The sequence below is a fragment of the Stylophora pistillata genome, chromosome 12, assembly GCF_964205215.1.
Source record: "Stylophora pistillata chromosome 12, jaStyPist1.2, whole genome shotgun sequence".
In the NCBI taxonomy this organism is placed as follows: Eukaryota; Metazoa; Cnidaria; class Anthozoa; order Scleractinia; family Pocilloporidae; genus Stylophora; species Stylophora pistillata.
In genome coordinates, this window is record NC_142530.1 from 27976942 (window position 1) to 28000536 (window position 23595).

Below are 23595 nucleotides of genomic sequence, written 5' to 3' on the forward strand. Positions count from 1 at the left end.
TACACGAGTTTGCCAAAGTTTAATCGTTAACTACTCATATCGGCATGGCCAAATAACAACAAATGCAACATCAATTAACTTCATCCGTTAAGCTTTACCCGCCAAGCTTTACCCAGATTCTGGCCAAAGTAGTGTCAGATCGTTGTTACCAACCCTCTTGAACGTCATGGCAGAGTTTGCGGGTCCGTTTTTCACGGTCAAGTTGACTGCTTTCTTACCCAGTTCGCATTTTACTTGTGAGTCTACACGAACATTCAACATCTTACCAGACTTACTGTGGACAAAAACAAATCACGAAATTCTAAACCTTAACATCTTTTTGGTTTGCTTATCTTCTTATGGCGATAAATAGATACTCCTGTTTTCTTTGATAACATTCCAGCATTTTTCAAAAGATCCCGTTACTCTCACCTCAAAAAATTATTTACAAATTCTTCATGCTATTTCGGGGGTAAATAAACTTGGGGCATAAAAGGTGATGATGGCAAACAAAGACGTCAAATGGGCTCAACTGGCCCATTACTGTCTTAGGCGGTGATTGTTACTGCTACTCCCCCCTGGTAATAATAATAATAATAATAATAATAATAATAATAATAATAATAATAATAATCGACTTTATTTAAAGAGGGTATACACATAACAGCTTGCGCTGATAAACCAGTGGCCCTCAAAACTAAAGTTAGTAAGTAATACATTCTAAATAGAACTAACTAGTCGAACAATGTAACTGGTTGGGATGCTAGTCCATTTCAGGTTACTACCAGCATTTCGTCGGGGTTATCTGACACTTCAGCGGTATCATTTACATGTCTTGGTGATAAAAGGCACTGCGAGAGTAAAGTTTCCAAAGCACAAACAACATGCCTCGGCCGGGGCTTGAAGCCTCTTGGTCTGGAATCTAGTTTCCTAACTACATGACCAGCATGTTACAGAGAGAGAGAGAGAGCAAAGACGATACATAAAAAAGAAACGTGTTTTCAATGTAACTTTAACTGAATCAACAATGATTTCACACGGTTCAGTCAAAGGCAAAACAGAGAACAGGTACTTACTCGTATATCTGCAGGTAAAGGTTTGCCATAAGTTCTGCCACCCTGTTGGCTTTGGACTCGTTGAACAAGCAGATGACCAAGTCATTGTGTTGAAGGTGAATTACTAAAAGCTGATCGTCACCTGGAGTAAGAGTTACTCCAGTCACCTGTAAATCAATTAACAAATCAATCAGTCAGAGAATCAATTAATTAGTGAACCATCAAAATTCATTCACCAATGAAGAATCAATGAGTCAATTAATCAATTAATATCAGTCAGCAGGCCAGTCAGTCAGTAAGTCTGGCTGGCTGTAGGTCAGTAAAACTCAGTCGATCTTTCTTATCTTCCGTCCGCAAGTGAGTCCAGGGCTCGACACTAACTTTTCAACTTACTAGCCAAAAGGCTAGTGATAACGTAAATGTTACCACAATTTCTGTTTGTTTAGTTGCAAAACTGACGAGTGGAAATCGAAAACCGCTGGCCAAAACTGAATTTCTACTGTTCTGTGACTAGTTGGCTACCGTTAGCGTCGAGCCCCGTGAGTCAGTGAAATGTTTAGCGTTCCCGTCGGTTAGTCAGTTATTGTTAACTAAGCGACTGACCAAACAGCCAAACTTATATGTTATGTATCTGCTTAATGATAGACTCAAATTACCATTCAAAAGAATTTACAACAGAAGGATAAAAAACTTGCTGAAATAATTAGCACAAGAAGTTTTATAACTTAACCAAAGTAAAGCGCGCGCTCTGAATGGTCAATTTAGCGTCCCCCATTTGCCCATGGGTGTACGCTGCTGACGTGAGCAAATGCAAAGACTATTTTTCCGCGCGCGCTTGTTTTTTCTGGTCACGTAAGATTTGTTAAATAAAAGGGAACTCTTTAGCTACAATGTGTTAATGTTATGTTATAAAACAATTGGTAAACACCAGAGCGTACACTATTGGGTTATGGATGCACTTGGCAGGTTTGCTAAGCACTCAAGAAGCTAGAGTCGCTCTCGGCTATCGCCTCGAGCGACTCTTACGCTTCTTTCGTGCTTAGCAACCTCCCGCGTGCATCCATAACTCAATAGTGTACGCTGTGGTGTTTACCATTTGTTAAAACTAACCTTGTCAAGTGGTATTGTCTTCATGACTTTGTACTTGTTGTCCAACTTGATAATGGCTGAGGTTGTCACCACCACAATGCGGTCAGCCACCTTAAATTTCATGTTCACCTGCAAACAGAATCACACAGTTAAGTCAAGAAAAGAAACTACCCAATAAATCAGGATTACAGATCTATGACAGGTTTTACAAAGAATATCGTCTGGGGTATGAATACTACAAAGTGACCAAAGTTACCTTCTTGGCAAAAGAAGAGAACAACACTTGTTCTCCTTTAGTCGTGAATCTGTTGACAACATTTCTTTTAAACACTTCCGACTGGGAGTTTTCTTCGGTCTGAGAGACAAAATATAACAACAAATAAGAGAGAAAAATAATGTGGCTACTCAAGGGTTTTCACATTTTCCCCGTTTTTTTTTTTTTTTTTTTTTTTTTACTAGAAATACTACCTAGCACAGAACTCGCCTTAAGAAAGTAATTGATAAACTAAAGCTTCGCAACTCCACTTAGAAATATCGATATCTCCCTACGAAACACTGAAAACAGATTGTTTCCTCAGTTACCTCCGCGAGGTAGTTTCCACGCCATCGTGTCTGTAGTGCCCAGTTTTTTCGCTTTCCTCCCAAGCAATCAAATGCTGCAGCTTTCAACATAACCTCGTCATGATCTTCATCTGGAATGCGTGATAACACCTTAAAGGCCCACCACCTTTGAGAAACACATAAAAATAAAATTCCAAAACCGAGCGTGAGAAATATATAACAACTACTGAGAAAAAATCGTTCGAGTCTAAATCTGTAAACAGCATTATTTGGGCGCAATAATCGATCGCTACTCAGGAAAGCATCCCAAGTTCCGACCGAAGAGCAAGGAAGAACAGAATCGAGAGCCTTCGCATGACTTAGTCTAACTTAAATCTAGGTGTGGATTGGGCGTCTGGACTAATTGCTTTCACACAATTTTCCCACATTTGTCTGCGTCTCTCATTAATTTCACCCAAGATTTTGCCAACACTTCAAGAAAAGAACAAGGAAAAAAATAACGACCAACTGCCTTGGTACCTTCTGGTCGATTCACGGAAATTTTCTGCATCATTTATCAAAGTTCGTCTCACCTTTCAAACATTTTCGTGGAGAAGGAGGAGAATTCCTGGCAAGCCAGAGGGGGGGTGGGTTGGGTGATGGACTTGCCATAGTCATTGCGCTGCTTACAGCCACTGCAAAGAGACGGAACAAACATATCTATTACCATAAATCCTCTAATAAGCCCCCCCCCCGAGCTTATTTATTTCAGGTAGTTTGGGAGGGGGGTGGCTTATTAGAGGGGAGGGGGCGGTTAAATAAAGGGGTAAGGCTTATTAATTTAGCCCGATGTTCACCACCAGGATACAATACGATACGATGTACCGTACTTATTCAAATATTGTTCTCATTTTACATTTTTTCATTTACAGAATTGTAATTTCGTATACCGTATTCTACTGTGGCCAACGTGATAACATCAATCAATCAATCACCATTATTAATCACCAATCAATCAATCACCATTATTAAATAACAAACTAAAATTGCAGTACTTGAATAAATTTACCGTATTTACAACCATGGAATGTTATTTTTAATTTTTTCTTTTTGGAGGGGAAGGGGTGGGAGGACTTAATAGAGGGGGGGCTTAAATTTATTCCTCTAAAGAGAGGGGGATCATTATAGGGGAGTGGCCTATTAGAGGGGGGGGCTTAAGAGGGAATTTACGATATATCAAAAATTACTTTCGAAAGTCTATGGATCAGGCTCTTTATCCACATCCCCAGTTGTCGGGACAATGTTCTGAATTTGTTTAGTAAAAGAAAATGGTAACACTTGGCTTTGAACAAATTCGCCAATTTTTTTCGGCAAAATAGCCAAATAACGGCTTGGTACATACATACATACATACAGAAACTTTATTTATCCTCGGATTTTAGATTAGCTTATAAGCTAGTATCTCCGATCCTAATTACTACTTTAAAATTACAGCAAGAACAGGTTAAAAGATAAAAATAATTCATAATATAATAATATAATAATCGTTAATATGATAATATGTGATATAAATGTAATATTAACAGAAATTGTGCGCTGACAGTTTGCTCTTAAATTCGCAATAGTCTACAGTTTTTCTACAGTGGTCAGGGAGGGAGTTCCAATACTTAACTGATGAATAACTAAAAGAATTTAGACCGTATGTGGTTGTAAACGGCTTAGGAAGTGATAAAATATTCGTGCCCCTTAGGGAGTAAGCAGTGGATCTTAGCTTGATTAGTTGTTTCAGATAGCACGGATATTTACCAAGATGGAGACAGTTGGTCGTTGACGAAGTTTGAATTAGGAACTGTTCTAACCTGTAGGCGTCTCGAAGTTGTAATACGAACTTTCTACGCTGGTATCTCTTAAAGTTATCCATAACCAAGTATATCGCACGAAGTTTCCTCGCACGCATTCTGGCCAGTCCACCTCGCCAGTGCTGTAAAATAAACCATCGAACAATAATAATCATTTAAATAGTAAGAAAAATTCCGGACCCACAACGCGTGTTATTCCGATTGGATGAAAAATTCCGTTTAGCCTTTTATCAGTGCTTGTAACCTGCACAACTTACACAACTTACACCTGTTGACTGTAAACTGCTCTTTACCTTCTGAAGAAATCGCACTAAGTTGGGCACAATCTCTGCTCGCATCTTCTCCAGCTCGAACACTGTCTTGGGTGTCCTGATAAACAGCTTGGTCCGACCGTATTTGACGTCAGAGGAAAAACCTGACTGGTTGATGATTTCACCGACACCGTCTTTGTCGATCCCTCTGTAGATAGGCCAAGTTTTGTCTACAAGCATTTTATACCTACCGTAAAATATTACAGGGGTTAAATCTTAGTGAATGTACTGGCTTTTGAACAGTACGACTACAATTTTAAGTTTGACAGGTTGACAAAAGTAGCACATTTGGTCTATTTAAGGTCCTGGTGTTGAATTTAAACTTGGAAACGTCCAAGATTTTTTTTTAGAGGAATTTTGTCGGCGCAAATTTTACTAAAACGCAATTTCGTTCATTGCCTCACCTTTGAAGGAATCGTTTGTAATGCATCCTGAAGGCAAATCCAGCTCGCCTCACTCGCAGATTCTCCATCAATCCAAGGTAATCCACCTACAACAAAGACAATGTCGGTAATCAGAAATGTGTTCTACTTCACCCCCTGTTATTTGTCAAAACAAACCATGTGACCTGCTCCACGAAACCTCTCTCCGTGTTCGTGGCGAACGAAAGTATTTTCAATTCCCCCCCCCCTCCCTGGATAGGATTCCACTTAATCAGTACTCGTCAGTTTGCCTGACAGCTTGATGACCAACTTGTTGTTTCCGATCTGTACTCCTGGACGGAGAGTAGTACTGCATGAGTGAAACCTAACGCCTCACCTCTCCAAATCAACTCAAGCCTATTGGTCACCCAGCTGTAGCTCATCCCAGTTTCCAAGTAGCATGAAGCGACTAGGAGTATTACTACTCCCTGCTGGAGTAGTAATATACCGCCTCCCGTTTAGCTCAATGGATAGAGCGCCAGACTGTTGTGCGGGAGGTCGAGGGTTCGAGTCCCGGCCGGACCAACAATCAGGGTCTTAAAATAATTGAGAAGAATTTGCTACCTTTCTGTAACATCAAGAAATGGTTAGATACTCTAGTCTTCTCCGATAGGGACGAATAAATGGAGGTCCCGTCTCCTGCAGGGTTGGGGTAGGAGACGTTAATTTCCCACACACGAGATTACTGTGTGATGGACGTCCTCCCCTGGGGTGGGATGGTGGGTTTATTGGGCCCGCAAGCTGTTGCGATGTCCCTGCCGGTTGGCGAAGCTAAATAAATCATAAATCTAAACCTAAATCGGAAGCCAGTCCATGGCAAGGTTACTCCCCCTACCCCAGCATTTCCTGAGGCTTCCCTGTCAATTTGCTAGTATCCATTTCTACTCCTGGGTGTCTCGCCCAACAAGACAAAACATTGACCCGGCCAGGTCTCGAACCAAGACCCCTTGACTCGGCCAGGTCTCGAGCCCAAACCTCTCGAGCCCAGACCTCTCCACCCGGAGTCTAGTGCTCTGATTGTCCAGCCAAATCATTAATTGCCTTCCAACTGATAAAAACAACAAGTAGGTTGGGCCTCATTCGTATTTCTGATTTTATGGCTTAGTTACCTGATGACCGACTCGTTTCTCGTCGAAAAGCGATGGCGACTTCACGTCATTTGGCTTGATGCATCGGACATAAAATGGTTTCTGAAATAGAAAAGAAGGAAGATTTTCAAATACATCAATCACATCCAATTTCGTTGAGGATTGCATCAGAGTAATGAGCACACACACAAAAAATACCTTTGCAGCTAGTTTCTCCACAAGAGCTATCATTGAACCTTTGAACAGGGCACCAGCCGTAGCAGGACGCTGGGTAACCTGTGGACAAAACCAGTTTCAAAATTTAATTCTTTTTGTGACAAATTGTGCAAGGTACCTTTACCGTATTACCTCCTAGGCATAATTTTAATCGAGCACCCCTGGTAGAATTTTCAATCCATAGAAACAAATAAAACACAAAGCAAAATACACGAAACAACTTTGCTTATAAAATGATTTCGCTCATTGGAAACTCGTCATTACCATCTGTAATTACACTTCCTGCGTGCATTAAAACGTTTCCCGTGCATTAAAACGTTTCCGGTGCATTAAAACTTTTCCGGTGCATTAAAACTTTTCCGGTACATTAAAACTTTTCCGGTGGGTAATTTTGGTAAGCTTGGATGATACAAGCAAGACAACTTGCGAGGTTTATTGACTTAGTATATAAAATTGACTTGAAACAAGTGGTGGTATATCACGCAGTTTTTTCCTTTAGTGTGCTTAATGTGCAAATTTGACGCAAGTGTGCCCCAGATTCTGTTAACTCTTCTCGTTTTTTGTCAATGTTCAAATTCAAAGATAAAAAAGCTCGGCACGAACCGAAACGACAATTTTTTTTCGATTGAGAGCACTTTATGAGAAGGGTTATATGTTTACAACGCGCAGAATAAATAGAGAAGATCACTCTTCGGTGTGCACAATAGATTTACGAGCTTTGCTTATCGTTTTCTTCTTTTTCTTTTTTTTTTTTGCATTTAATGACAAATTTAGAGAGCTTTCTAAATGGTCTCTCTTGATACATTTTAATTTCAGGATACCATTAACCAGTGGGGAAAAAAAAATCAGTGTCAGGGAACAACTGTAGTAAAAAATATATCCACAAGGGTGCAGTAACTACACTGAGGAATTTCAAGCAACAGCAAAGACGAAGATATAAAGAGAATTTTCATTTGGCACGCAATTACGTATCCATTGCTCCCACCACGCTGAGCGATTCAATATTGCCAATTGTGTCAGTTTACCTCTTAAGAGGGTTTTAATCTTCCATGCCTCAAAATTTCTAAAAAGTAATTACCAAGGGATTGCAATTTCCGAACGACTTGTACATTGCAAAACTGAGCGATGAGTTCTCGCAAATCTATCATTTTGTCTTTTCCTTAAGCAGTGTCAAAAACTTCAGTCATACAAACAACGAATCAGGTAACGAGGTTTATTAGAACTATATAAATATCGGAAAAAAGTCCGCCTAAATATTCAACTTCCAGAATTGAAACAAGCAGCCCTCCGCCAATGAATATTGCAAGGTCGCTTATGGGTGAAGACGCTGTCATTCCAAATCCGAAGAAATTACACAAAAACGTGAGCTGAGCTGTGACTATACCTCGAGTCTTAGAGCGTTCGTAAATTTTATCAATTTAAGATGCACTGACTAGCAATTTTAGTAACCAACCCCTTGAGCCGTACTCCTCGTTATGAAGTTTGTTTTTCAAAATGACAAATTTTAAACTTCCGACATGTTAAAGAGGTCTCTTACAAGGGCCAACCTCACGCTGACGCAAGTATATAAAATAAGGATGCAAAACAGCACTCCTTTTACAAGAGAGATTTTCGTAAATACAAGCAGAAGTGTTCGAGAACCTCCTCGAGAACGTTTGCGAGATCACTGCAATAGAAAGGCAAGCCCCCGCTACTATTTTGGCATACTTGAGTACAACGATGAATAACACACAGCCACCAAGCTGCATTAATCCCACAGCAGAAAAGATTGGAAAAACATCTTCTTATTTCCTCACATTTTTTGTTTCTATGATTGGAAATATCCTTATCGGAGTGATTGTCTTCAGGACGCCGACCATGAGAAAGCCCATCAACTTCTTCATCGTGAACATGGCCATGTCTGATCTGCTCTTCCCGTTGTTCCAGTTTCCACGGACTGTAACAGAGCTGTATGTCGACACTTGGATGATCAGAGGTCCTCTTGGCATGGCTTTGTGTAAAATAGTTCCATTTCTTGGAAATGTTTCTGCTCTCGTGTCGATTCAGAGCCTGGTGCTGATAGCAGTGGATCGATTTGGTGCAGTATTTTTTCCTCTCCGTTCCCCGCTCTTCAGTTCAAAGCTTTGCGGACTCCTCATTCTCGCTACTTGGGTTATCGCCATGCTTGTAATGTCGCCAGACATGTCCTCCCATAAACTAGTCGAGTCTCCAGAAGGGCTGGCGTGCAAGCGGCAGTGGGAAGAAACCTTCGGAGAATCTTTCTCGTTTAACAACTACATTCTAGCAATGTTCGCTGCATTCAGTTATGTTCCACTAATTGGGATTGCCATACTTTACATGGCGATTCTCTTGAAGCTTAGGTCCGAGTCTCACAATATTCGAGACGAGCAATCGGTCAACGCAGGAGAAATACGCGCAAAAAGGGAGCAAAATGTACTGAAAATGTCCATTGCGATCGTTTTGACATTTGCAATATGCTGGCTGCCACTCAGTATCTATTATGTAATGATCTTATTTTCACTGAACAGCTCCATGCTACGGTCTTGTGGCTTCCAATACTTTGACGCTATTGTATTTTTCGTGTGGCATTCAAACTGTGCTATAAACCCTTGCATCTGTTTTACTTACGCCGGAAATTTCCGTCAAGGTTTTAAAAATATCTTTAGTTGCTTTTTCTCCAGCCAACGGGTGTAATTAATCAACACAGGTGTACCCAGCTTCCGTTGATCTGAGAATACCGTTGTATTGCTCGACTAAAATACTCCAAAGCTTCTGTATTGCTAAGCAGCAGCCGAGATTGATTAATGAAATTGATTAAGGTTCGTTTTCCCTTGTTTGAGCGCAGTATCATTTCAGATCACAAAACTGTAGATCGGAGTACAAATTGTCATTTAACAGTAAAATGAGGTTGATTATATTATGCTCAATGAAAAAGCGTTAGTTAAACATGGACACGTGAACGTAATTTTGACTTTTCCTACAAGCATTTGAGATTTTCCAACCATTGTTTGAGCACCAAGTTTTTGTTGAAATTTTAAGAATTACTTTTATATATGTTAACTACATATATAAAAAAGCTTGCAAGAAGCTCTACTCTCTACGTATTCTACGTCGAGCCGGCGTTGACCAAGGTAGCATGTTAAAGGTCTGTACAAGCGCTGTTAGGTCTGTTATAGAGTACGCCGTACCAGTATGGCAATCCATTCCAGGTTATCTGTCTGACAAAATTGAATCCATAGAGAAAAGGGCGCCTAAGATAGTTTTCCCATGTGCCGATAGTTACTCAGAAGCCCCTCGGGTTAGCACGGGTGGAGACCCTTGCGTATAGAAGAGATAAGATATGTAAAGAGTATATGTGCAAAATGAAGGACTTAAACCACCCTCTCCATCCTCTTCTACCAACACGCTTAGACGATACCTGTCCCTATAACCTCAGGCACAAATCAGACCAGTTGTATCTTTACAGAAACGTTATTAACTGTAGAACGAAGCGCACCGAAGACTTTTTAACTTTTAAGTACACTGTTAAGCAACTATGGAAAACTTCATCGCATTGCTGAATTTCACGAAGGCATCGAGCTGCTTTGATCTTAACCCAACTTCCAGAAAAATATTTTTTCCTTGCTTATACAGCCTAACATTTCTACTTTCCATTGCTGGAAATGTTTTCATCGGAATAGTTGTCTACAAGACGAGAAACACGAGACGACCCGTCAACTTGTTCGTCGTAAACATGGCGATGTCTGATCTACTGCTTCAACTGTTCCTGGTACCGTTTATTGTAATAACTTTTTTTCGTGGCGACTCCTGGCCAATCAGTGGCCCTCTTGGTCAGGCCTTGTTCTGATAGCAGTGGATCGTTTTGGAGCTGTGGTATTTCCTCTCCGCTCCCCCACTAATCAGTCCAAAGCTATGCCCGTACTTCATTTTCACCACTGGATCATCGCTATGACTGTGCGTTGCCCAGAGCTGTTCATCTACAAACTTGGCCAGACTTCAGGGAGGTTAATGCGTGTGCGGCAGTGGAAAGACGCCTCTGGAGTGCCCTCATCCTTGAAATACTACACTCTAGCAATTATGGGCGTTCTTTTTTTATGTTTCTTTAGTTTTGATTATCACACTTTATTTTTCCCGGCATTCTTCTAAAACTCAAGTCCCAGAAATTGCTAGGTACGCGGCAATCGCTCAACGCAGGTGAACAACGAATAAGAATGGAGCGAAATGTTCTCAAAATGTCCATTGCCATCGTGTTGACATTTGCGGTATGCTGGCTGCCTTTCGCTGTGTACTGGTTCCTAATATTACTTTCATCAGGGAGCAAGATGATATCGTCTTGTGGCTTCCAATACTTCACTGCCGTCGCCTTTCTACTATCACAGTCATATTCTTCAATAAACCCTTGCATTTGTTTCATTTTTAGTGGAAATTACCGTTAAGGACTTAAGAAACTCCTCAACTGCTTCTCTACCAACCCTAGAACAAACCAAGTCACACCGTAAAATTCAGCAGTTCATTTTCATGTACAGACAGAGTTTCAGATTTAATAGTGCTTCGCAAATTCATCACCTGACATAAATCCGGCAGATGACTAACAGTTATCGAACCCGTGAAACGTCATCTGACAAGACTAGTGGGTCAGTTGGATGGTCACTCAGCGTTCCTAAAATTAAGTAAGGCAAATCTTTCAAGGCATGGATTCTCTGGTGACCATGATCGAGTATTTGTGTATCAAAAGAGCTAAGCATTTGATGGTTAGATGTTCGAAAACGTTTCGATTGTAAAAACCAAGCCTGAAGCATTTTGTAACAAATTTTAGGCACAATTACTTATAACACTGATTTAAAATTTAGATTTTTTCACCGTTTTTAGTACTGACTCGCGCTCAAAATGTTGCAAGCAACTCTCTTAATAGACTCATTCAGATTACACCATATCGAACTTACGCTTTATCAGTCTTAGCGTCCGCGCAATTCATCGGGTTATGATTTGTTGATTGCGTTTGTTCACAAGGTAATTACCTCTACCGAAATATACAATTTTCGATAACTTTATTCCGCATCCACATTTCATTTGATATCTTGGATCTTCACATCTGTTAGCAGTGAATACTTCAGGCTTATTGAATATTCCTTGATGAAGGATATCGCTTATCTTTTTTTGTAACCAAGACATCATTCTAATAAACCCCTTTATAGGATATTATTTAATTAATTTGATTTACAGAAGTGATCCCCGACTTTTACGTAGATGAAGTTGTTGCCTTTTTCATATTTGTTGGAGATTGATAAATTAAATCAGCAGTTTAAGTGAAAAAAAAAAAAAGCACCTACAGAAATCTGTATTTCTTGCAGACTTTTACATTAGGAAGGCGATTGATATGAAAATTTCGCGGTCGCATCGAAAGTGATCATTTAAAATGAAAGTACACAGGCCTGAAACGTTAAAAAAGTTAATAGTAACAATTTGCTATTTGTTTCACAAAATGACAGCTTAACACTTGGTCCAACAATGGCAACAAACTTAAAATTTTAGGACGTCCTGAAAACCAATCTGCTTATGCACCTGAATGGTAAATGTTAGAGCTTCCGTTAACTTTGACATTTTTATCCGGCGAATCTTTGTTGAATAAAGTTTTAGACCATACCTGCAATAAAGGCAGATTAAAACACAAATATCATCTTTCCAGTTCTTAAGCCTTAAAATCTCTGAAGAATTTGCGATTATTACATGTACTTTGACATTTTTTATCCCGCGAATATTTGTTAAATAAAGTTTTAGACCATACCTGCAACAAAGGCAGATTAAAACACAAATAACATCTTTTACATGTAGGCTGAAGAAAGCTGACCAAATCACCATCGTTACAATTATCATTTGATACTAGGAAGAAAAATGAAAAGTGACCCTGATCTTTTTACTGTTTCTTCTCTCTATCTGTTTCATGACCCCAGAAGGAAAAAAGCCTCGAGCCCACTGAACAAACAAACCTTTTCACTTAAGAGCGGTCAGCCTTCATTAAGAAACTAAAAGAAATCCATCTTTTTGCGTTGGCTTATTGACATCAATGTCACATTTAAAGTGTCTACTGTCGAATGACGATAACAAATATCAATTTGAAAAAGCTTCAAACGAAGTCCATCCAAGCACTGTTTTCACCAGAAAATTTAACATCGTCTTCACTCTAAAGAAATGACGGCAAATGAAGGTTTGGTTATTCTATAAAGTAATCGCCCACCACGATAGTCCGGCGACGCCTGTCCTCAAGAAATGGGTAATATTTTTTTCGGACAGCGAAAGTAATTAAGATTGAAGAGCATTCCCGCTCCACGAGACTTAAGAATTGAAGGTAAAGTTCTTGAACAAGACAGCCAAGATACATGGTAAAGGTAATTTTTGCAAACTTTACCTCCATGAAAGGCACACAACCATCGAGCTGCTCCCATTCTACAGAGGGGAGAGTCAGTCTCCCCATTGTCTATTGTCTGTTCTTTCTTGCTTCGTTTGTTGGTAATATCTTCATTTTCATAACTGTCTTCTAGAAGAAAACCATAAGAAAACCGAACAACTTCTTCATTGTAAACATGGCCGTGTCCGATCTGGTTTATTCCATCATGGTATTTCCAGGGATTTCAACGAGGTTGTATTTCGACAACTGGTTAATCAGTAGCGGTCTTGGAGGGGCTTTGTGCAAGCTGGTTCCCTTCTTCTCGAGTGTTTCCATCTATGTGTCTACACAGAGTCTAGTTCTGATAGCAGTAGATAGATTTGGAGCTGTGGTATTCCCTCTCCGTTCCCCGCTGATTAGTTTAAAGATGTGCCGATTCTTTATTCCTAGCACCTGGATCGTCGCAATGATCCTCCAGACTCCAGACTTATTTCAACGAAAACTTGTTCAACATGATCCAAGAAGGTTGGCGTGTGCGTGGGAATTAAACGAAACCTTTGAAAGGTTGCTATCCATCAAAAACTACAGACTTGGTCTATATATTGTATTCTTTTATTTCCCATTTATTTTGATTACCATTCTTTACATTATCATCATTTTACGGCTCAAGTCGCAAAAGATTCCAGGTGAGCAGTCATTCAGTGCAAGAGAACGTTCAGCAAGGGAGCGAAACGTTCTAAAAATGTCTGTTGCAATCGTGTTAGTGTTTTTGATATGCTGGATTCCTTTCAGTATCTACTGGTCGCTACTCTTGTTTTCATCGAACAGCACCATGATATCGTCTTGCGGCTTCAAATTTTTTGCGTTCATTGCTTTCTTACTGGTTCTCGCATACGGCGCTATAAATCCTTGGATCTGTTTTATTTTTTGCGCACATTATCGACAATGGCTAAAGAATCTCTTCAGCTGTTGTTTGCCTCGCAGACCTCAAGGTCAGTAAAGCTACATTACAGTCCCTCCGTGTTGACAGACCAAGACACACCGACAGCGGTTTTGCTTAATTTTGCTCTATGATTGGTCCGAAAGAAAACTTGTGCCACTCTCTCAACCAATCAGGTGCAAAACTACACCCAATCACGACTTGGCCGCGCGCCTTTACCCGCGTTTTAGGTAGCTGGCTTGAGTTCACTTTCTGCTTACAATCTGATTTTACAATACTCAATCGAAAACATTCTCTGCATCGTTCTTTCGATTTACCAATCTTTTCAGTTTTTACGAGTCAAGAGTGCCGTGCAAATTTCACTGAAATTAGCTGGTAATAGAACATTAGTGTGAATCTGTTCGGTTAAATGTTTTATACCACAATGCAAGTCGATAGCAGCTTTCATCGACTGGAGATTTCGCTTCACGATGTCAATTCAAATCGACGACAAGTCCGCCCTTACCCTAACAGAGTTCGGAAATTCTCCGAGGTATCACGAAGACTTCCGAAAAAGGACGAGATTGGAGATTTAACGAGCTGTGAACATGTAATTATCACTGTAGCACATACTTATCACGAAGTACGGTAATGAAGGAAATACGGTTAGAGCATCCGACTAGATCACGGAGGGTCGTGGGTTCAAATCCCATCTGGAAACTCGATTTTTCTCTTATATTAAATAAATAATTATGCTTAATCCTGGACTGCATTTAATCTGGTGCAAGTGCTTGAACTTGCGGAAGAAAACACTAGTGAAGTTGGTTTTCAATATTGTAGCTGTAATACTAACATCACTCCTGATTGGATCAAAAACTGGTCCGTGTTCGCGATAAAAGTAACTTGTCGTCTCCTAGAGAGATTGGTTGTTTTTAGCATTTAGCCAGATAACCCTTAATGACCCCTAATTCATCAAACAGCACGTTTCAAAAAGGTTTCACTGTCGTAAACTGAGTAAAAGGCGACAGCTGGCTACCATACCTTTGTAATGTCTTCTTTTCCTTCTGGCCACATATCTTGGAGAATTTTGTGCGAGCTGTTCAAAAAGGTAAAACACACAGCAACGTTGATTATTTCCGAGTTGGTCATTCCAATCAAAATCCTAGCAGACAATCACTGTGAAAAGTTAAGTTGTTTAGGACAGTCGAATAATCTTTGCGTACGAATATTGTAAGCCGGAGCGCGAAAGCAATGAAAGAACTCACACCTTTCTCGCTCACTTCACCCACAGGAAAAAAAAAAAACACCACTATGAACGAGTTACATTTCTCCTCTTGACAATTATTTGAATGCGCTGCAAAAAGCTACAAAACTGCAAAACTATGAGGCGTGGGACAAATTTTAATAAACCAATACATATACCTGTTGAATAGGAGTCGTTTGAAGTCTTGATACAAATTATCCTTGTTTTTGTCCAAGAATCCTACAACTGAGTATCTGTAAATGAAAAAAAAGGGGAAAAAAAAAGCAGAATGACCAATCAATAAAGGAAGATCTCTTCATCAAATAATTCGCACAGGTATTTAAATCAACTTCCCCCCGATTTTCTTGTTTTAATACTTCTCCGTGGAAAATGAACGATGGTGTATACAGCCTTTCACTCCCATGGGTGTTAGTCTGCCCCAGGCGCTCAGTTAGTATAATGAACAGCGCGGTAATAGAGGAGGAGTAATAAACTAGGGAGGTTTGGGTCGATTTGGTTTTATCAACTAAGTTGGTGTTTTAAATTAGCTACCACAGAGAGCTCAAAAGCTGACCTTTTGAGCGTTAGCCCTTCGTCATTCGTTCTGACGAAGGGCTAAGGTTCGAAACGTCAGCTGTTAAACTCTTTACGGTGGCCAGTTTACATTCAACTTATTTGATAAAACTAAATTACCTTGTTACCGCCACCGACGCAGCACCACAGTTTCTTTAGAAACTTCCCCATTATAGGTTTGGGACGAGTCGCGTTTTCGTTCTGCCGCTATTATCGCACCGTTGAATATTTCGCTCCGTTTACTAACTGAACGCTTTGGAACATGCTACAGGAGAGACTAACAAGGAATTCATCCTTCCCCTATCAATATCATGTGAAGCAGAAAAACGACTTTTTTTACAACACCAAATTCACATAGTCAAACTCAGTTGTAAGAACACATGGCAGACAGTGAGGAGAATCGATATCTGAATCTAAGGAGAGAAAGGATTGGAGAGGCTATCAAAAACAAAACAGAAGATGAGCTTCTGTTTACAAATAAGTTATCAATCTTTTGATCATCTTTTAATACGCCTACGTTTAGCCCTGACTTACATTACATCTCCTGCATAATGTTTGATGCAGAAATCCTTGTGAAATTCCATTGATTTGTCTGTGGGGTCGGTCTGGAATAAAATAGGTTGAAAACAGGCAGGTCTCAACAAAAGCAAATGAGAAAATGCTAGAAGGTGCCCTGTGTCCACCTCTTTTAAATATTGTTATTTTAGTGCTGGACCAAGCAGTGATTCACATGGTGCAACCTGGATTGTAGATAATGGTGAGGTGTCTAGGAAATAGATATATGCTATGTCTAAAAAAAACTTCTGTGTATGGGTGTGCCGGTAAGTTTTGTCCACTTAACCACAATCCAATTCCAAATAATTCAACTCAGAATTTCAGAAAAAAAGTTTTCGTCCTCAATTAGGTGTTGCAAGGTGCGGGGAGCATTTGAAAATAGAGCCTATTTTCAATTCATTCCAACCCACAGCTTATTTCCTTCTAATGTCATCTCACCAGCCTGCTTCTGTAGTGGTTGTGTTTTCCCAACTTTTGGTCCATGGTTTGCAACAACATCTTTAAGAAAAGGAACAACAGGAATTAGGACCACTCTTAGATATCCTGAGTATAATTTACTAAAAAAATTACTTATCATTTTTGGAAGACAGTGGAAGCTCTAGGAGTTGATTACATCTCAGCCTAATCAATGGTACCTCTTCTATAAGGGTACTAGGGCTCGACACTAACGGTAGCCAACTAGCTATAGACTAATAGAAACGCAGTTTTGGCTGGTGGTTTTTGATTTCCACTTGCCAGTTTGGTTAGTAAACAAACTGCAATTGTCGTAACATCTAAGGTTATCACTATAGCCACTTGGCTAGTAAGTTGAAAAGTTAGTTTCGAGTCCTGGGTACTCTCTTTAAGTTTTGCACAATCCCCTCAACAGTGACTTTGAAGACCTTGCTTGCTTTTACTTATTTTCTCTTGATTTCTTGATAAGATCCTCTATTGTCTAACGTTCATTACAGCCTGACCAAACAATATCGTTCTCTCATTCTATCTCGGAAATAGAGCACATACCTCATCAGATACTTTACCAATGTTCCTGCATCCCTCATCCATGATTGACAAAATGCCTTTGTGGTTTTGCTCAATCAGGTCACAGATGATCTTGTTGTTGAAGTATTCAATCTGCAATTGTATTAATAAAATCCAAGCAACTCAACACTCTCACATCATTATACGTAGATTTTTTCTCTGTCTATCAATAATTGACATAACATTGGTTTTGCTCAGTCAGGTCTCAGATGGTCTTGTTTTTGAAGTATTCAATCTACGACTGTACAATAGAATCCAGGCAACCTAACTTTCTTGCATTATTATGTAGACTTTTTTCTCCGTTGATAAATAATTGATATGGCATTTTCTGAGCACGACAACTACATACCTCCTCCCACTGGATTCCTTCTCTCTGATATTCCTCTTGTTCTTGTTTCAACACAAGCTCAATAAACAACTGTTGAAGTTTCTCATTGCAGTAGTTGATGCAGAGCTGTTCAAAGCTGTTGTTGTCAAAGATCTCAAAGCCATAGATGTCAAGCACTCCAATCACTGTACACTTTCCGTGAGCCACTTGATCCCGCAGTTCAATCACATCATTAATACGTCCTACAATCCACGAGAATAGGCGATCGTACATGGCCTGAAAGAAAAAGAACAACATCCACCAATACAAAAATGAGCAAACTTAAGGTGTCTCAAGGCAATTAATGACAATGGCTTCATGAACCACCACTGGACCAGCCCAGCCTCGGCCTCAAATACAGGTAATAGGGCCTAAATAAAATGACTACTTATGCATGGATATAGATTCTGTCAGTGGTATTTCTTGGATTCAGTACAACATAGAAAGTTACCTTCTCTATAGATTAACTTACACAACAGTTCCAACAAAAATAAGCCTGCAATACATGTAAATTATACCTTAGCAAGTGCATCACGCCCGTGAGATGCATCCTTCGCATGGTGTCCTTTGTCCACCACTTCAGATCTGGCTGCAACCACACGGTAACACAAGGCCTTTTCCACTTGCCTTGGCTCAGTTCCCAAGAGAAATGCAATGATGTTGAGTTTTTCATCATTCTTAATGGATGCTTGTTCTTTATCATCATCAACAAACTCTAAGTTTCCCTGCAGAAAGAAAAACAGATAGGGTGAGCCTTTTTTTAATTCTGTCATTTCCTACCACACTATATCTATTTAAAACAGGAACTCACTAAATGAAGAATTGCTGCAACAATTTTCCATATTGTCGTCTTTTCTTCTGCAGAGAAGCCCACAGATGTCATAGCTTCACCATTAACTTTGTAATCCATTGTGTCATTAATTGCCTTGACCTGTAAGAGCATTAAAAACTTGTAAGACTGAAACTGAAATGGAACAAAATAATAAAATACATGTACTGAGCAGACATAATAATCATTACTCAATTTCATGAAAAATCCTGACTGGCTGGTAAAGCAAACAACCTGGTAAATTACAAGCATATAATTTATTACTTGTACACCGGGGCACAGTTATTCAAAGAGCAGATGATGCTATCCAGTAGATGAATCATCATCATCCAGGGGATTAGTGCTACCGAACCATACCACACTATCCAACAGATAGTCGCTGATTGATCTAGTGGATAATCATTAGCCTTATTCACCCTTCAAACAACCAGAGCCTGTACTCTTTTAAATCAAGAGCTCTGGGTCACAAGTCAAGCATTTTAACCAACTAGACTAATAATAATGTAATGTGACAGATACAATAGGCTCAAGCTAAGTATATACAAGTAAAAAATTCTCTTTAAGACCTGTGTGCATCCTCCTTGATTGGCAAAGTGATAAACTTCAGCTTTCTCTTCTAGATACAATTCCTTTAGGGTCTCAGGAGGTGCTCCATTGAGTAACTAGTAAAAAGCAAATTGCTACCATTAATGATAGCTGGTGAACTGAAAAAAAAGTTGATATTAATCAAGTATTCACAAAAACCAGCATGTAAATGCCTCAACCTTGAATGAGAAACTGTCTACAATCCTGTGTCAAGATGTTGTGGACCAAGACTCCATGAGAGTCTGCTGATTGTCTAGCTAATTCATCTCTCATAAAAGAAATAGCTCAAATTACACAATCACTAACAACCTACAACTGTAGCTTATCTTGTAGGCTGTAAATTCAGAAGGATCTTCTGTAAAAAAGATATACATAGAATCAGCAAACAATGGCTTTCACTTTTACAAACCTGATAGAATGAATGGAAGTTTCTCTCTCCCTCTTGTTGTTTAACAACTCTAGACTGAAAAAGAAAGACAAACAGGAATTTGAAAGTCTTGAGTAAAATTGAATTCAGGCTTCAGGGAATAAAAACACCCAGACACCAATTTCAAGCAGTGTTTGTGATGAGTGTCTCCTTTTAAACCCTCCTCATGAACCTTTTCACAAAAAACATATCACGCAAAGGTTTTCTAGGGTTGAATACACCATGCAAATTTTAGTTTAATACCTTCTATGAAATTTTCCATACCCAAACCCAACTCTGATTCAATTAAATTTCAAAGAGCAGAAATGATAATTTTCTGGAACCATACATTCTTTAATTTTAAAGAAGAATTTCTGTCTAACAAATGTTTGACACAGATAAAAAATACCATAAATTAAAGTATTGTCAACTAAATGTTTCCGTTAATAATGATTAAAATGTGAACATCTTCAAACCTTTTCTAAAAGGTAATTAAAAATGTGTCCTCCAACAGGATCTCCCTTGAAGTCAAAGTCAATGTCCATGTATTTTCCAAATCTACTGGAATTATCATTTCTGTTTGTTCGAGCATTGCCAAAACTCTCTAAAATAGCATTGGACTTTAAGAGAATGTTCTTAACCCTGTTGAGATAAACAGTATAATTTGTGGTTATCATATCACTCAATACATGCCTCATATGCATGACAACAGGGTTTTCATACAGAAATGTGATAGCTAGCAAAAGAGTAGCATGTTACAAGTGAAGAATATTCTACTCCCTGGTGCTGCTTCACAAGCATCTCACAGGTTTCTTGAGAAGTTTTTGAGAGTTAAGACTGCCTGCTTTGCTCGCCTGGGGGAGTTAGCTAACTGGAGAGGTGTATTAGGTGTCTGGAGAGACCAGACACCTAATAGACAGACCTCACCTCTCCTTTGTGAGAAGCCCACCAGCACCTCTGCACAAAAAATAGCTCAGACTATCAAAATTTAGCCATGAAAAACATTCTGCATTGTAGACAAAGATTTCCCCAATCTCTGTTGCCTAAAAAAACACACTATGGCTATGATGTTAGAGTAACAAATTAGTGGTTAGCTATTTTTCTGCCTGTTCAGTCTGCCAGCTAATTCAACTTATGTGCATGAACATGTAATTTTCACAAACAACTAAAAGTTTGATTGAGCTCTTCATGCTAATAAAAAAAAACTGATCTCCTTGGTGACCTAATCAAAATGCGCTGCAAATGATAAATCAGAAAATTGCTTACTTTTCCACCTCAGACTGTTTTGACACATTAGTGACGGCAGCAATATACTTCATGATAATTTTAGAAGCCTCTGTTTTCCCTGCACCACTTTCACCTGTTAGAAAAATTAATATGAAAATCAGTAGTATCAAATGTGTTATAAAATTTATCATCATAATTCCTAACTACTTGTGCAGAGAGTAATACAATCTATCCAAACCCCCCAAATGATATTATGGTATTGGATTTAATTAATCTGGTGATTTAGATGCATGCCCTCTATCCAGTCACTCTCTGAATCTTGACTTGGTGGTCCCATGCTTTAACCCTGGGTCATATCTCTAACCTTTTTGTACTCGAGATCTCATTAGTAATTCTCTTTGCTGTCAGTCACATACTTCTTATGATGTTAGTTTGGAGAATTTGATACTCAGTGGTGATACTCATTATTAATTTGCTTTGATATTGTCTAATGAAATTGTAAGAAAAACTTCTGTCTTGGTCATTCATGGGAGTTGAAGTGTTGACAAAGAGCCAGCTTAGGTCAATGGCTCCTGCCAGTTTAATAATTGCTTAATTAATTAAAGCCACTAAGAATTTATTTAGAGGATATATCTTCAGTAGTTTACTTATACTGGTCCTGAAAAACCCCTTGGGGTTATAGTCCGATTCTTTTTAAAATATTTAATATTCATCTTTTCCTCAAAGAAAAGGAGTATTAATAGTGATTTGATTACCTTGAATCATAGTTAGTAGAGGTCTTCAAACATATTGTTATTCACCCGAATGAGAATGACTAATGTAGGAACTTGGATTGATTGATTGGTTTATATTAATAAAGAAAGGAGACTAGAAAGTAGAAAAAAAAATTTATCTGATTTAAATTAGGATTCATTTCTTCCGACAGAGACAAATAGAAATTGCTGATCTCATGTGAAATCTTTCTTAAAAAAGATGATTTCTTTCCTCAGATTCTTAAATTAGTTTCAGCATAATTAACTTCTGTCTATGGAAGATTAGTGTGTGCCTCATTAAATCAGCAATGACTTGTGAAGAAGAGAGTGTGAAAAAAGGGGAATATGGGAAAAGTACTACTATTCCTGTTTGATTATTTCAGGATCAATTTATTTTGACAGAGCCACATCAAAATGTTTTTGGTGACCTCAACTGCAATTCTTATTAATAAAGATTTAGAAATGCAAAGACTAGCAAAAACTAACGATAAAAACCGACGTTTCAGTGTCATCATGACGCCATTGCAAAGCGATTCGATTGGTGCAAAAGTATTTGTTTAATTAGCTCGTAACATATTTATGCTAATTTAGTGTTACACCTTGCCACAAACTTCATTTTTTATTTCTCCTTGACAATGGCGTCATGATGACACCGAAACGTCGGGTTTTATCGTTAGTTTTTGCTAGTCCTTTCAACTGTAATTGTTTTGAAAAGAGATGACATGTCAAAGATTGTTGACAATGAAACAGTTAACAAAAGTTATCTTGAGAAATGACAGCTCAAAATTTTATTAATTTAACTATTTTGCTATTTCATTTAGGAACCAACATTGAAAAGCTCACAAAGATAGAGAACCCAGGAACTTTCTCGCTTAAATTTTAGATCAGCAAGGCCTTTGTATATCTATTAAATACCTAAAGAATCCCACACAAAAGAATTAACAAAATGTCTTCAAATGACGTCAGCCAGATTAGATCTAAAAAATTCAGAAACCGAAGAATTTAAACAGTTTCAATGTAACTTTTCTTTTTCCCTATGTGGGAAAATTGCTAACTTTTATTTTACAATAAATTCTTTGCAAAGATCAAGCCTGAAATAAATCAACCATTGGCGTTTTACAGCCCTACGAAAATTAACAAAACATTACTATGTTGAGGTATAATGTATGCTAAAGGCTCCCAGACGTCATTAAGAACACAACAAAATATTTAGAATTTATTATTCTTAGCTACGACACAAGTAAGAGGCTTTCAAATTCCATTCAATTAAATTTTCAGTTGAAAAAACTCCACCTCTCGTTCCGAAAGCGCTTCGATACATATGTTTTCAGTTTATTCGGAAGTTACTAGGTTTCAAATCTGCATAAATTTATGAGTCCCATATCGCTAACTCGACCTCGATGCACTATAGCGTTACATAGCGCAACAAACTCACCAGAAATTACGATACAAGTGTCTTCTGACCGCCTTTTCATCGTTCGGTAAGCTGCATCTGCCAAGGCAAAAATATGCGGTGGTCTCTCGTATAGTTCTCGCATCTTGTATTCTTGAATTTTATCGTTTCCAAAGATACTCAAAGTCTTGTACGGGTTTACTGACACAAGCACTTCTCCAATGTACGTGTAAATTCGCTCTTTATGAAAACGTAGTTTGAGGTTGCCCATGAAGGCATCTTTAGTGATCTCGTCCAAAAGGACAAAATCCCCTTTGCCATACTCCAAGCTCTCCTGCTCGGCCATACTTGTCGAAAGAAAACAAAAATTAGGGAAGATGCGAAGCTTTTAGGAATAAGATTTGCTTTGTATTTTCTATCGAGGGTTATGGTTGGCCGAGAAAATCCCTTAGCCAATCACAGATACTGATCTATTATAGTAGTGACCCGGCAAAGTGGGCGGGAAACTTCGAAACGTGATGAAAACAAGTAGTCAACTTATAAAATTAGACGTCTTCGTTTCCGGTCAAATTTTGGGCACCCCTTTTCCGACGACTAAAAAGAATTAGTGAATCACGTATATTTATGACAAAAACATGCAAAAGGCATTTTTTTATAAATCAGGTGTCTGCTTGAAGTTATTTTTTTACTTTTTATGATTACCGCTTCGATCAGTTCATGCCATAGATATAATTACGGGTACAATATATATATTATGGGTATAACGCCTAAAAAGGCTATTT

At 38.8% G+C, this 23595-nt stretch overlaps 2 protein-coding genes and 1 pseudogene across 2 annotated transcripts; 2 read left to right on the forward strand and 1 right to left on the reverse strand.

The window, feature by feature from the left end:
• Positions 1-23214, reverse strand: LOC111338301 (unconventional myosin-Id). The gene is given in 26 exon segments (XM_022944753.2): positions 1-178; positions 181-274; positions 1056-1201; positions 2145-2252; positions 2380-2478; positions 2706-2850; positions 3257-3358; positions 4523-4644; positions 4816-5020; positions 5238-5323; positions 6365-6445; positions 6542-6619; positions 14717-14776; positions 14905-14959; positions 15286-15360; positions 16214-16284; positions 16673-16732; positions 17237-17347; positions 17604-17858; positions 18140-18346; positions 18433-18552; positions 19017-19112; positions 19445-19498; positions 19918-20083; positions 20708-20801; positions 22856-23214. Coding segments are annotated over 26 exon segments (3027 nt in total). The 5' UTR covers positions 23160-23214; the 3' UTR covers positions 1-145.
• Positions 8144-9398, forward strand: LOC148719476 (neuropeptide FF receptor 2-like). The gene has a single exon (XM_088740986.1). The coding sequence runs from the start codon at positions 8279-8281 to the stop codon at positions 9251-9253; it is 975 nt and encodes a 324-aa protein (XP_088597112.1). The 5' UTR covers positions 8144-8278; the 3' UTR covers positions 9254-9398.
• Positions 10047-14005, forward strand: LOC148719477 (QRFP-like peptide receptor; annotated as a pseudogene).
• Positions 23215-23595: the final 381 nt, after the last annotated feature.

Coding starts and splice junctions, on each gene's coding strand:
- LOC148719476 (XM_088740986.1), top strand. CDS start 8,279: ATGAATAACACACAGCCACCAAGCTGCATTAATCCCACAGCAGAAAAG.